The sequence below is a fragment of the Musa acuminata genome, chromosome BXJ1-9 (genome assembly GCF_036884655.1).
Source record: "Musa acuminata AAA Group cultivar baxijiao chromosome BXJ1-9, Cavendish_Baxijiao_AAA, whole genome shotgun sequence".
NCBI lineage: Eukaryota > Viridiplantae > Streptophyta > Magnoliopsida > Zingiberales > Musaceae > Musa > Musa acuminata.
In genome coordinates, this window is record NC_088335.1 from 2,894,568 (window position 1) to 2,906,340 (window position 11,773).

Consider the following 11,773-nt stretch of genomic DNA (forward strand, 5'->3'; position numbering starts at 1 on the left):
ATGGCTTACATAAGATTACAAATTAGAACAGGGTCAAAGGCCTGCGGTAGATCGAGCCTCCATGCAGGCTCCCAGTGATCAAAGTGCAGCCTTCAAATGTAGCTACTACGATCAGGGAGATCAAAAACTGATGCAGATATAAAGCTCGGGAACAAAACAAGCAGCCAATACTGAACACATCGTTCTATGACCATTCGCTCATTGTTCTACAACTATTTGGAAAAGCACGAACAGAACTTGCAAGTCAATATGGAAAAGCCAACATATAGTGTCGTGTGGAGCAAAGCTATCATGCAGCAGGTGAAAAAGTCACCAACCATTCATACAGTCCAATGCATGAACACTACTGCTACTACTACAGACTGACGCAGGCAATGTAAGCAATGTAAAAAAATAGTTTGCAGCCAAAAGAAAATGTAATTAGACCACGCCATAATATGAAGATGAGATATTTTCATTTGGCAATAATCACCTGGAAAAACCTATATAATGCCCAACAAACCATGCAAATGACCCAAGAACCACAAGATCAAAAGGAAAATTAAGCTAAGCTAAGCGATTTAGTACCTTGAGAAATTATCAATGCAATAAGATAATTTGAATGCCTAACAGTACAGAAACAACAAATACAAGAATTCTTGGTCACCCACCGTAACAGAAGGTCGAAGATAGAACAACAAATATGCAGGTCACATATAATCCGTAGATGCATAATCATCGACCTTAATTTATGAATCAGCATAAGAAAACTTCTTCAAGAGGCTGTCCACTTTTTGGTGACAACAAGAAGCATGGAGTCGAAGCAATATTCACTATCAGAACAAAAAATAAAAGACCAACTCCAAGTCACAGTTATAGTAGCTCTGTGTTTTACATTATAACTTTGTTCCGTTCATTTTCAGCAACAGAAAATAACACAAACCAAACAAGCTTAGAGAAGAAAATGTCACTTCAGAACTTTAAAGATGGCTATATACATGATCAACAATTGGCTCTTATCATCATTGCGTTTGTCCTCTAAACCATATAAATTCCACAGAACAAGGATATTGTGACCCCTCAACAAACTAAACAATATTAAAAAAAAACTGGTCACCCAAGTCAGCAGCTCATTTTAATAATGTGTTCACTTCAACATTCATGTTCTCTGAATAGCTCCATTATTATCTATGATTAAAAAAAGAAATGAAAATAGTTAGATAAACACCTTACTTAAAGCATAACATTTAAATGACGATGCAGAATAGGTACAGGATGTCATATTCGCACCTGAAACATTTGCATCAGGCGACAGGCAAGGCATCTTGCTCGCTGAGTGGCGTGCTACTCAGAGAAGCTTTTGGTTCTACCTCCAAAACCCTAAGTCTGTAGCTCACAAGGGTGTGCCCAAAGATACTGTATTTTCCAGCATTGCTTAAAGCAACTTCTGCATCACTGCGCCTCTTGAAGACAATTTTAGCATGATTTTTTGACTTTGTAACCTCGGTTTCTGCCTCCACAAGGGGCCCATATCGCCCAAATAACTTAATGAGATCAGCTTCAGCGGGAATAGAAGATGCCTCACTAAAGGTCAAAACCAGTGCAGTCGGCATGCATTCATCAATATCATTTTGCAAATTGCTAGTGGGTCCTTCACATTCCACTTCCTGCATGCTATTAGGATTTGAGGAACAAACCAGTGAACTCTTTCCAGTGGTCCTTGCATCTTGCATTTCTTTCACATTATTAGTATTCGTGGAATCATCCTGTAAATGCTGTTTGGTATCTGGCAGGGAACTCAAGGTAAGTAAAAGTGCTGATTCATCTTCAGGATGCTGATCTTTTTGCCGCTTGCTCTGAGATTCTCGTTCGCTTTTCTGCCCACTTGACACTAAATTTTCTTCATCACTTACAATAATGTCTGACCAATACGAATCCTGCATATAGTCCAATTTTTCCGAAAAGGCTGCCGTGAAACTTGTGGATTTTCTCCTATCCCTTTTACCTGCAACTGTCCCTTTATGTTTTTCATCCATTGAAATACTGGGAATGGTCCCATTTCGAAAATCAGTGAAGAAACTCACTGTTGAAGACAGGGTATCATACCCCCCCAACGGATCCCTCGCAACTAAGCAGAGCTGTGAAAGCATCTCACCTGGGGAGGAATAGTCCCTTGGAATGCCACCTTTTCTATGGCTCAGTATGGTTGGGGGTTTTGTTACTGATTTACCACTCAATTTAAGCATGGGGGGTGGCCCTGACATCTGTCCTGCCACTCGACGCATACATTCTCCAAACTTAGGCTGCTTTTTGGACCTGGAAATCTGCGACATAGTTGTCAAATCCCCTAAAGAGTCAAGCTTTTTTTTCTTGCTCTTCCCGGATTCAACACCATCAGAATCAGCAACCTCAAGTTCTTTGTGAGATGAAAGAGAAGATGCATTTCCTCCGGATCCACTTTTTTCACCATCTGCATCATGATGTTCGCTACTCTTTTCCATCAATTCAGACAAGCTCTTCTTTTTTCTACCATGCTCAACTATATGTTTGTCTTTTCTGAATGAACTCCCTCTAACTCTTGACTTCCCCTTTCTGGAAGCAGTATCTGACAAAGTTGGAGTTGAGGGATCAGCAACATCTTTACCAGATGTTCTTCTCTTAGTTGGTGAACCTTCGACGTTGTCCCCTAGTCCTTCACCATAAACGAATACAGGTAGTTCGGGATATCCCTTTGAGTGATAAAAGGCCTTCAACAGGGACTTGGTTATCGCAAGCTCCAACCTATCAACTGTTCCATATGGGAACCGTGCTAATGTTTGGATGCGGTCGAGGAGTCCAACAGTATCAAAGGAGCTTACGATCCAAGACTTGTCAATGGCAGAGATACATGTTTCTTTCCGTATACCAGCATTTTCAACCTTTTGGTCGCTGACCCTAGCGTAAGTTTCATCCATAAAACAATGGCATGTCATTCCCAACTCAATACGCCGTGACACCTCTTCGAGCGCATCACTGATGGCGCTTACAAATGCATCCATACTGCTCTGTTTCTCCATCTGTGAGAAGTGTGTCTGGAAAGGCTTCAACCTCGAGTCATCGCACCAAGCAAATGTTCTATCTCCAAAATATGCAACCAGATGATGATCCTTCTTCTGAATGTTGGATGCCATTTCGGACGCATCCAAAGGATCAAAAATCTGGCCGGGCCACCAGGGATGGCTCCTCACCTTACCCCACACCAAATTAGAAGCAGCAAATGGATCCTTCTTCTCTTCCTGAAAGTGATAGTGACGATAAGCTTCATCAATACATGCAGTGACAGCACGACGTGGCCTTCCCCTCATTCGCTTTGCCGACAATACTTGTTCTTCACTGCTGAGAGTATCGGTACCAGCTTTCCTACCAACATCTTGACTAACAGAGTCTCCTTTGTTTACCAACTTCCGGGGCCTTCCCCTCTTCCTCCTAGCTGTCGATTCTTGTTCACCGACCTTCACATCTTGATCTTCACCACCACCAGCCTCCCTACCAACATTGGAAGCCATCTCTTGACTAACAGTATCCCCTTCGATCGTCGCCTTCTCATCAACCACATCGGCGTCTTCATACCAAGGTTTAACTTCGACAGCGACATTCACCTCACCGGCCTCAGCTTCAGCACCCTCTCCTCTATCTTCTGTGTCCTTAGCATCAGTGGCCTCGACCACATCCTTCACATCGCCAACATCGACGGCGCCAGAATATCCATTTCCGCGCTCTCCTCCAGCAGCTTGGACCACTTCTTCACCGGCCATACTATCTTTCTTCTCGACACCATCCTGTTCTACACCAACTTCCTCCGCTTGTTCTCCGACGACGTTACGACGCCCAACAGCGGATGCATCATCCCTCGCTCCGACTTCCAACGCGCCCGAACCTAAATCCACGGGACTGGCGAGGGTTTCCGGCTGTTCGCTGGCGACGGAGTTGAGATCGAGGCTGCCGCCTCCTGTCTTCTTCGCCGAGGGACTCGATTCCATGTGGACGGTAAAAGAACAAAAACCCTAGAAGAAACTCGAGTGCCCCATCGACTCAAACTAGCAGAAGCGTAAGCCCTAAAATTGTCACAGATCGATCTGAGGGAAAGAGGCGAGCATAAATCCCGATCGATCAGAGAACGGAAGGGCTCACTAAAAAGGAATTAAGTAGGAACGTTAAATCTTTACCTCCGTTTTGATGTCGCCGGTTCCAATCGAAGGAGGGAGTCGAACTGCGTTGAGGGGAGAAGACTCTCGAGGGCAGACGAGCATATGGTCGAGGAAGTCAGGTCACCTCATGTGAAGTTACCGTATTGGCCTTTGGTTGCTCGTGGTGGGTAAATCGGTGGGTCGGGGCTGTTGCAGTCGGTGTCGTCACTCGCAGTGGACGTCACCTGAGTTCGAGTACGATCCTCAGCGGCCGCCGCCCCCGCCGCCAAACCGAACCGAATCGGTGGGCGGAAGTGGTTTGGTTCGATTGCACGTGCAAGTTCGGATACGGCCGTGGAATCCGATCACATTGGCGGACCCAATGATCGCAAATCCATGAGATTGGACGGACACGATTTAAGATGATTAATCAATCGATAATAAAAAAACCAAAGAATGACTTGGATTCTTAATCAATTAATTACTTAACGTCACAAATTAATCATGAAATCAATTGTTGCAATATTAAAGTTATCGAGATCAAACAATGCTCTAAGTTGATGTTCTCGCCAAATTGGACATGTGGAATCAATTGCGCATTTGTCAAAATCTTGACAACTTCCTTCTCTATAAATTACTCGATTTGTTGTAAGATTGATATTTTTTATGTATATAAATGATAGAGAAAATATTGATAGTCAGATATAAAACGTTGATCGATCGGACTCATTAGAGCTCAACGGAGAATCAATGATTGCTAACTTGACGGTCGATGATTGAGAATTTTTATTTTTTAATCAAAAGATATGTATTAAGTTATGATAAAAATAAATATTATTTGTGTCATATGATTATAGAAAAACTAGAATATGACGCAATAAAAAGATAAATATTATGCAAAAGATTCCTCTGCAAAGACCTTCTCGTCCTTATCCCACGAGGACGTCCGCCATGCATTGCATCCGTGAAACCGTGTTTCCACTTGGCCAGCGGCCATGCATGATTGATTCAAGCACAGGCAATTTCCACGTTACCGGCTTGTAGTCGTAACCCAACAGAAACAGCGGATGAAGAACGGTCGTACAAGCCATGGTGTTCTACTTCACGCTACAGCTCATCGGATTGCTTGATGAACAGTGCAGACACAACCACTTGTTCTATCTTTCATTTCTAAAGCTAAAACTCAATGTTTAATCAAATTTAAATTATAAGTTGATGTTCGATTCTAACAAATATTAGCCCAAATTATGCTTCCGAATGAAGTACAGGAATCAAGTCGATATGAGTTTCTCGATACAGCGTGTCGTTCATCGTTTGTTTGCGGCTGAGATGTGCCATGGCAGCTCATGTCCGAAGAGGTGGCTCCCGAGTGTAGCCCGGAACGCTGCTCCCGTCGAGGAAGAAGGAATCGTTCTGGAAGACGTAAGGAGCGGGCGCGATGCCGTCGACGGTCACCGCGGTGGTCTCTTGCAGGGCTTGGGACATTCGCTCGCAGATCAGCGCCGTGAGGTTCGCGTTCTCGGCGTGCAGGTTGGCGACCGCCGCCTGCGCCCGGGCCAGCTGAGCTTGGAGTTCGCTCACCTGATTCTGGAGCTGGAATACGACGCCGGTGCACCCGTACACCGGGTCCCTCATCCGGGCATTCGCCTCGTAAGCCATGCTGCTCGCCGCGTCCTGCCTCTGCCACTGCGGGATTTCCTGTCGATGCGACGATCCGTGTCTAAGTCAGAGGAGCGTGTACAGTTGGGGGGCATTAATTCGAACACCATAGCGTCATGGTTATCGACGATATATTCACGACAGAGATGCAACCGGTGCACCGTAAACCTCGAGGTTGATGTGTTAACCTGCAAGAGCTTGGTAATGTTACCGGCGCCGAAAACTCGATGCGCGTTCGTGAAGGTTCGCAGATCGGTGGGAGGGAAGTAGGGCGCCAGCATGCATTTGTCGGTGCATCGACGGCGGAGGACCTTGCAGGCGGCGCAAGGGCCGACGACGCCTGCGGCAGGAGGAGGAATAGCTGAGCCCATAGGAACGAGACACAGCGGGGACTCGGGGAAGGAGAGTATGATATGGATTACCTGAGCACGAGATGGGAGCTACTGTGAACGCGGATCGATATATATAGAGGTCGGCTGTAAGTTATGTCGCCCGGAACAGAACGCTTCGAGCTATATATGTATACGTCGGCCAGCAACGTTTTGATATGTGCGTATGCCGTAATTTGAGATTATATATATATATATATATATATATATATATATATATATATATATATATATATATATATATATATATATATATATATATATATATATTCTCAAATTTTAGAAATGTCAGTATAGTACTTTCAACTTTGACAAAATAAATATTAAAAATTTTTAGGCATATAAATGACTATAGTCTTAAAATATCTAATAATATAAAATTATAAACATACGAGAACCAAAGATTAAAAAAAATATTCATCTCAATCATGTCTCGTCTCCATATGTGGAAACATAGTTGGATCAACGATTGAACCACATGCACACTTGCCTAATATAAAATATTATAAAATATTTTTAATTTAATCGATTATAAAAACCCTTTAGGTCACGGTAATCGAACTCAATTATTATTATTATTATTAAAATTATTTATTTTTCTTTTATTACTAATTTAGAGCGTCAAAAAGATCACGTCGACAATCCTTCTCGACATCGATTTTTAATGTAGTGTGTGACAGTATGGCAATCATTATCGGCAAACATGTGTTGCAAGAAACATTTAATTATAGTTACAAATAAATATATACATATATGATCATCAATATCAATATGATGAGCACATGAGTTTTGATTCCTGGGTTGTCCATGTCTCACGGGCACATCAAGAGAGGTTTAGAGGGACGCTATCGGACAAGCAATGAGCAAGAAAGACGTGCAATGTCATGAGATTGGTGATCATAAGACGACATTTTAAACATGTTTCACGTGGATTGCCATTCTCAAGTTCAATTTATTCTACTTAAAAGATCGATACGGTGGTAGTATATTAGATTCATTTATTAAAAAATTATTATAAGATCTTGATTCGAATCTTATTTTTTTGTCATTTACTTTTTTAAAGAAAAATTATTATTTTTTAAGCAAATTAAGGAGGAAAAAAATATTCATCGTAGATCGAACGATGGACCACTAGATCTGATCTAATATATTTTTTTTTGAATTCAATAGATGTGTTAAGATAGCGAGTATATTAACGAAGAACAAACAATTTAAATATCGAAAACTTTTTTGAATGAAAGAGTCAAGTTAGTCTTAGAAATCATTAGTGAGAAATATTTTATTATTCGATAGATATCTAATACATCTCTATATTTTGATGATAAATAAGCATAAAAAATATTATGTATTTTTAGATTTTTCTCTAATAAATCTAGAAGGATTAGAAAAGTCAAAAGAATAAGAGAAAAAGATATTTCAACTAAGAAATTGATTCAATTCCGGATTTGCTTTTTAATGTGAAGCCATCCAACCGTGACTTTTGCATTGATTTTTTGACACTAGTATTTGATTATTGATCACATCTTTAGAGTCAACAAAACTGTTGGATGTCACATTGGAAGGATAGCATGGTGTATGATCGAAGGATGCAAACGTAGAAGGTGTCAGGCGACCGTGTGGTGTCCGGCGAACGGGTGGTAGAAACAACTTTGGAGTCAGAGACGACGGTCGATCGATCGATGCAAGTACCGCATATGATCACGTCGATCTACAAATGTGGGGTGGAATCAAACGGTCAAAGAGAGTCAAAGTCAGTGGTGTCAGCTTCGAAGAGGTGAATTCCATAGACTCACAGTAAGTCAACGCCATCCGATTGAGTTTACCTCGATTCACCATCACCTAAAAATTTGCTGGAATTGGACGTAATCCAGCGACGAAGACCCATAGACCGCAGTGAAAATGACTGGGCCTCAATGCGTTTAAGTCATAGCTTAAGAGACTAACGTGCAAATGATCAGCCAACGCCGGCCCTAATAAATCTCCAAATTGTGGTCAACGCATCCCCATCCCCAACTTGTCTGGCGTCTCTGTGTGCACATTTGCCACTAAGAAACACGGAGTCGGCGACCATATCACTTCTCGTGTGCACGACTTTTGAAGCATCACCATCCCTCCCCTTCCTCTCCTGCGAGCACGCATTGACTCATCATTATTAGCACACAGTAACCATCATCAAATCGGTCCTTCCTCCTTCGTCTTCCTTCTCCTGCCTTGCCTCCAAGAGATGAGTTGATCGGCAACGGAGACGATCGCATCGACACGCACACGCCTTCAATTATTCTCACACTTCCCTTTCACTTTACTGCCGTTTCCCCTCCCGCCCTTTTTAACCCGCTTTCCACCCCTCCCACTTAACCACCAAACCGCCCCCCCCACCCCCTCTGTCTCTGTCTCTCTCTATCTCTCGGATACGCCTTGGCGGCATTGACGAGCGAAATGGGATCGATGGATCGATCAAAGAAGAGGATTCAGCTACGGAAGAAGGCGCTGGTGCACTTCGCGCTATGCTTCGTGATGGGATTCTTCACCGGCTTTGCGCCGCACAGCACCGCTACCCTCTTCTCCCACCGCCGCGCCGATCGCCAGCCCGTCACCGGTATCAGCTTCCACCCAGCCGCTCCCGTGGAACAGGTCGTCGAGCCTGACGGTGAGGCCGTCAACAGGAGCCTGATCGAGATCCCCAGATCTGCCGCGGTTGCCGCTGTGGCGCCCGCGCCCGGCGATGACAGCGACGACCCGCCGCCGTCTGCGGAGGGGTCCGTGGAGGCGCAGCCGCCGTCTCGGCGTCTGCTGATCATCGTGACGACGACCCGGGCCGACGACCGGTTCCAGGGCGCGTTGTTGCTGCGGCTGGCGCACACGCTGCGCCTGGTCCCGCCGCCGCTGCTGTGGATCGTCGTCCAAGCCTATGCCGAAGCCCCCGCCACCGCCGCGATGCTGCGGACCACCGGCGTCATCTACAGGCACCTCACCTTCAAGGAGAACTTTACCGACCCGGCGGCGGAGGCCGACCACCAGCGGAACGTCGCCCTCAGCCACGTCGAGTACCACCGCCTCACCGGGATCGTCCATTTCGCCGGCGCATCCAATGCCTACGATCTCCGATTCTTCGAGGAGATTAGAGAGATCGAGTATGACCATTCTTCCCTTTTTCTGCTCTGTTTCCTCTCCTCATTTATTTGCCCAGTATGAACTAATTAGCGGCACCAGAAATCGCTCATAACTCAATAGGAATAGGAACTAAAAGATGGAATCAGTATCAATTCCTCCGCAACTTGAATCATTCATTCAATGAAAAGCTCCGATCTTCTAATTTCTCCTAAGAAGCAGAAGAATGGGCATGCTTCGTTCTTGACACTTGAGCCCAAATCTCACCCTTCTCTTGCATCATTTGGGTTAAATACTTCTTCTTGGGGAGAGGAACGAGGAGAATTGACCGCATGTTTGATGTTCTTCTCTCAATTTTCTTCCCTTGTTTCGTCTTTAAGGAGGATTCGATCCATTAGTTTCCAGTAATCCATCTCATAGCCTAAAGATGTTTAGTTCATCAATTCTGATGTTCTCTCACACTTCTTTCCATATCTTCACTCCATGTTTTTTCCTGAATTAACGTCGAGCATAATTCCGAGCATAATTAGAGTTCAAGAAATAGCTATGTAAAGGATAAGCATTGAAGAATAATAAAGAAATGTTGATTACATTCAACTCTGATCTTAGAATACCATTCTGTAATCAATTGACAGCAAAAGAACAGAACTTGCATTGCAGAAGTTGCCTTCCTTCGTATGAAACCAAAACCTTCTAAGGTATTTTCCAGCCAATCTCACTAGTTTTTCTTCCCTAATCCGTGTCTTGCACATGCTGCCTCATTGCACATTCTTCTCGTGTCGGCAACATCGATGGCGGCCGTCGTTCAACTCCTTTGACTAAATGGATGCAAGCTGGGTCTCATGGGAATCTGTCCTTTTAGGAACTCATTTCATGCAAATGCATGGTGACAAACTTCCATGAATTCCAATTCCAAGAAAATTATGCTTTTAATTTCAAGGGAGGGCATTGGAGTGATAAAAAAAGGTCTGAATGTCTTCCCTCTTCTTTTTCATCTCTGAATTCATTTCTTGTCTGATTTGTCCTTCAAACCATGCAATCGGACTCAGAAATCCAACTCTACCGATTCATCTCAGAGAAACTCACTGAATTGGTCCCAAAAATGCCAAACAATGAGAGAATTTAGAGCTGTTGCCTTCTGAAGCACTAATACCTCTCAAATCAAAATTCCAGGGCTTTCGGGACATGGCCGGTGGCAATGGTGTCGACAAACAGGAAAAGAGTGGTTGTGGACGGCCCAGTTTGTCGTGCATCAAGGGTTGAAGGGTGGATCTTGAAGGACTCGAGCAATGACAAAAGGCTGTTGCCGACTGGCACAGACATGAACCCTAAACCTCCAAAGATTAATATCTCTGGGTTTGCATTCAATAGCTCCATACTCTGGGATCCTGAGCGCTGGGGTCGCCCTACTTCATTGCCTGATACCTCGCAGGTTAGCATTTAATTCAAGAGCTTCAAGTAAATTTTCTGCTTCATTATTTATAAGATGAAACCGCAAATTCTGCCTTGGTCTGCAGTTCAAGCAAATGCATAACATCATTACTAGACAATCTCTTTCCTGCTTTAGTCTCTCAGGAACTTTGTCGTTGACTAGTAAGACCATGTTTATTCTTGCATGCATCAGTTCCATCTCTTTCACATAAGGTTCTTTCCAGCTGTCTCTGGAAGCAATATCTTTGTAACTACAAGGACTTCAATAGAACTCCCAACCTCTATCAATCACCTAATCGATAGCAACCTTCTCAATTATTAGCCTTGGAAGATGTTTACCAACTCGTTCTCCCTTCACTGATGAAGGACAAAGTGTAGCACAGGGGACCTTCTATCAGGACTAGTAACATGATTTTGTCCCAGCGGATGGTGACCAGTCAACTCAAGAAAGTTGCTCTCACCTACTACTGACTTTTTATCTCTAAAACATTGTGATGTGTAATTTCAGGATTCAATCAAGTTTGTGCATGAAGTCATCCTGGAAGATGAGACCAAGTTGAAGTGTCTTCCTGCCGACTGCTCTAGGATCATGGTGTGGCACCTCTACACTCCAAGAGCAATTCCTCTGCCCTTCCACGATCGAAGCCAAGCTAAAAGTTAACTCAGGAAATCAACCAAAAAAAAGGTTGTGTAAATGAGAGAAGAAGAAGAAGAAGAAGAAGATGGTCTTGTTAGTTATGATTTTTATTTCCTTTCGTTTGGGGAAGACCCAATTGGGCACATCCCAAGCAATAGTAATCATCATTACTTGTTGGTATTCTTTCACGTGGTTGGTGGCTTAAGTTGAGAGAGATTGGCTACCATATTTCTGTCATGTAGCGACACAATAATTAAGAGGTGGGACTTCAACGATACAAAGGATTGTTCTGCATTGATGTCATACTTTAATGGTCTGAGATGGAATTAACAGTATAAGCATTTATTCTGTGGGACATTACATAGATATATATATGTGATTGAAAGGGACATTCTTTACAGGAT

The 11,773-nt window shown here is 43.6% G+C and overlaps 3 protein-coding genes across 4 annotated transcripts; 1 reads left to right on the forward strand and 2 right to left on the reverse strand.

The window, feature by feature from the left end:
• Positions 1–828: 828 nt before the first annotated feature.
• LOC135581794 (PWWP domain-containing protein 5-like) lies at positions 829–4,306 on the reverse strand. Of its 2 annotated transcripts, none has more exons than XM_065081953.1 (3): positions 4,185–4,306; positions 1,270–4,094; positions 829–1,167 (listed from the first exon to the last, which is right to left on the reverse strand). In XM_065081953.1, exon 2 carries the CDS (start codon positions 3,996–3,998, stop codon positions 1,284–1,286), a length of 2,715 nt encoding a protein of 904 aa, XP_064938025.1. In that variant the 5' UTR covers positions 3,999–4,094; positions 4,185–4,306; the 3' UTR covers positions 829–1,167; positions 1,270–1,283. The 2 variants fall into 2 exon arrangements, with proteins under 2 accessions (XP_064938025.1, XP_064938026.1); XM_065081954.1 differs by having other exon boundaries at positions 1,270–4,073; positions 4,185–4,291.
• Positions 4,307–5,416: 1,110 nt separating this feature from the next.
• LOC103997263 (LOB domain-containing protein 1-like) lies at positions 5,417–6,222 on the reverse strand. Its single transcript, XM_009418431.3, has 2 exons — positions 5,993–6,222; positions 5,417–5,843 (listed from the first exon to the last, which is right to left on the reverse strand). Exons 1-2 carry the CDS (start codon positions 6,173–6,175, stop codon positions 5,490–5,492), a joined length of 537 nt encoding a protein of 178 aa, XP_009416706.2. The 5' UTR covers positions 6,176–6,222; the 3' UTR covers positions 5,417–5,489.
• A 2,133-nt stretch (positions 6,223–8,355) lies between these two features.
• Positions 8,356–11,672, forward strand: LOC103996934 (beta-1,4-xylosyltransferase IRX9). The gene is made up of 3 exons (XM_009418001.3): positions 8,356–9,324; positions 10,475–10,733; positions 11,241–11,672. Exons 1-3 carry the CDS (start codon positions 8,630–8,632, stop codon positions 11,391–11,393), a joined length of 1,107 nt encoding a protein of 368 aa, XP_009416276.2. The 5' UTR covers positions 8,356–8,629; the 3' UTR covers positions 11,394–11,672.
• Positions 11,673–11,773: the final 101 nt, after the last annotated feature.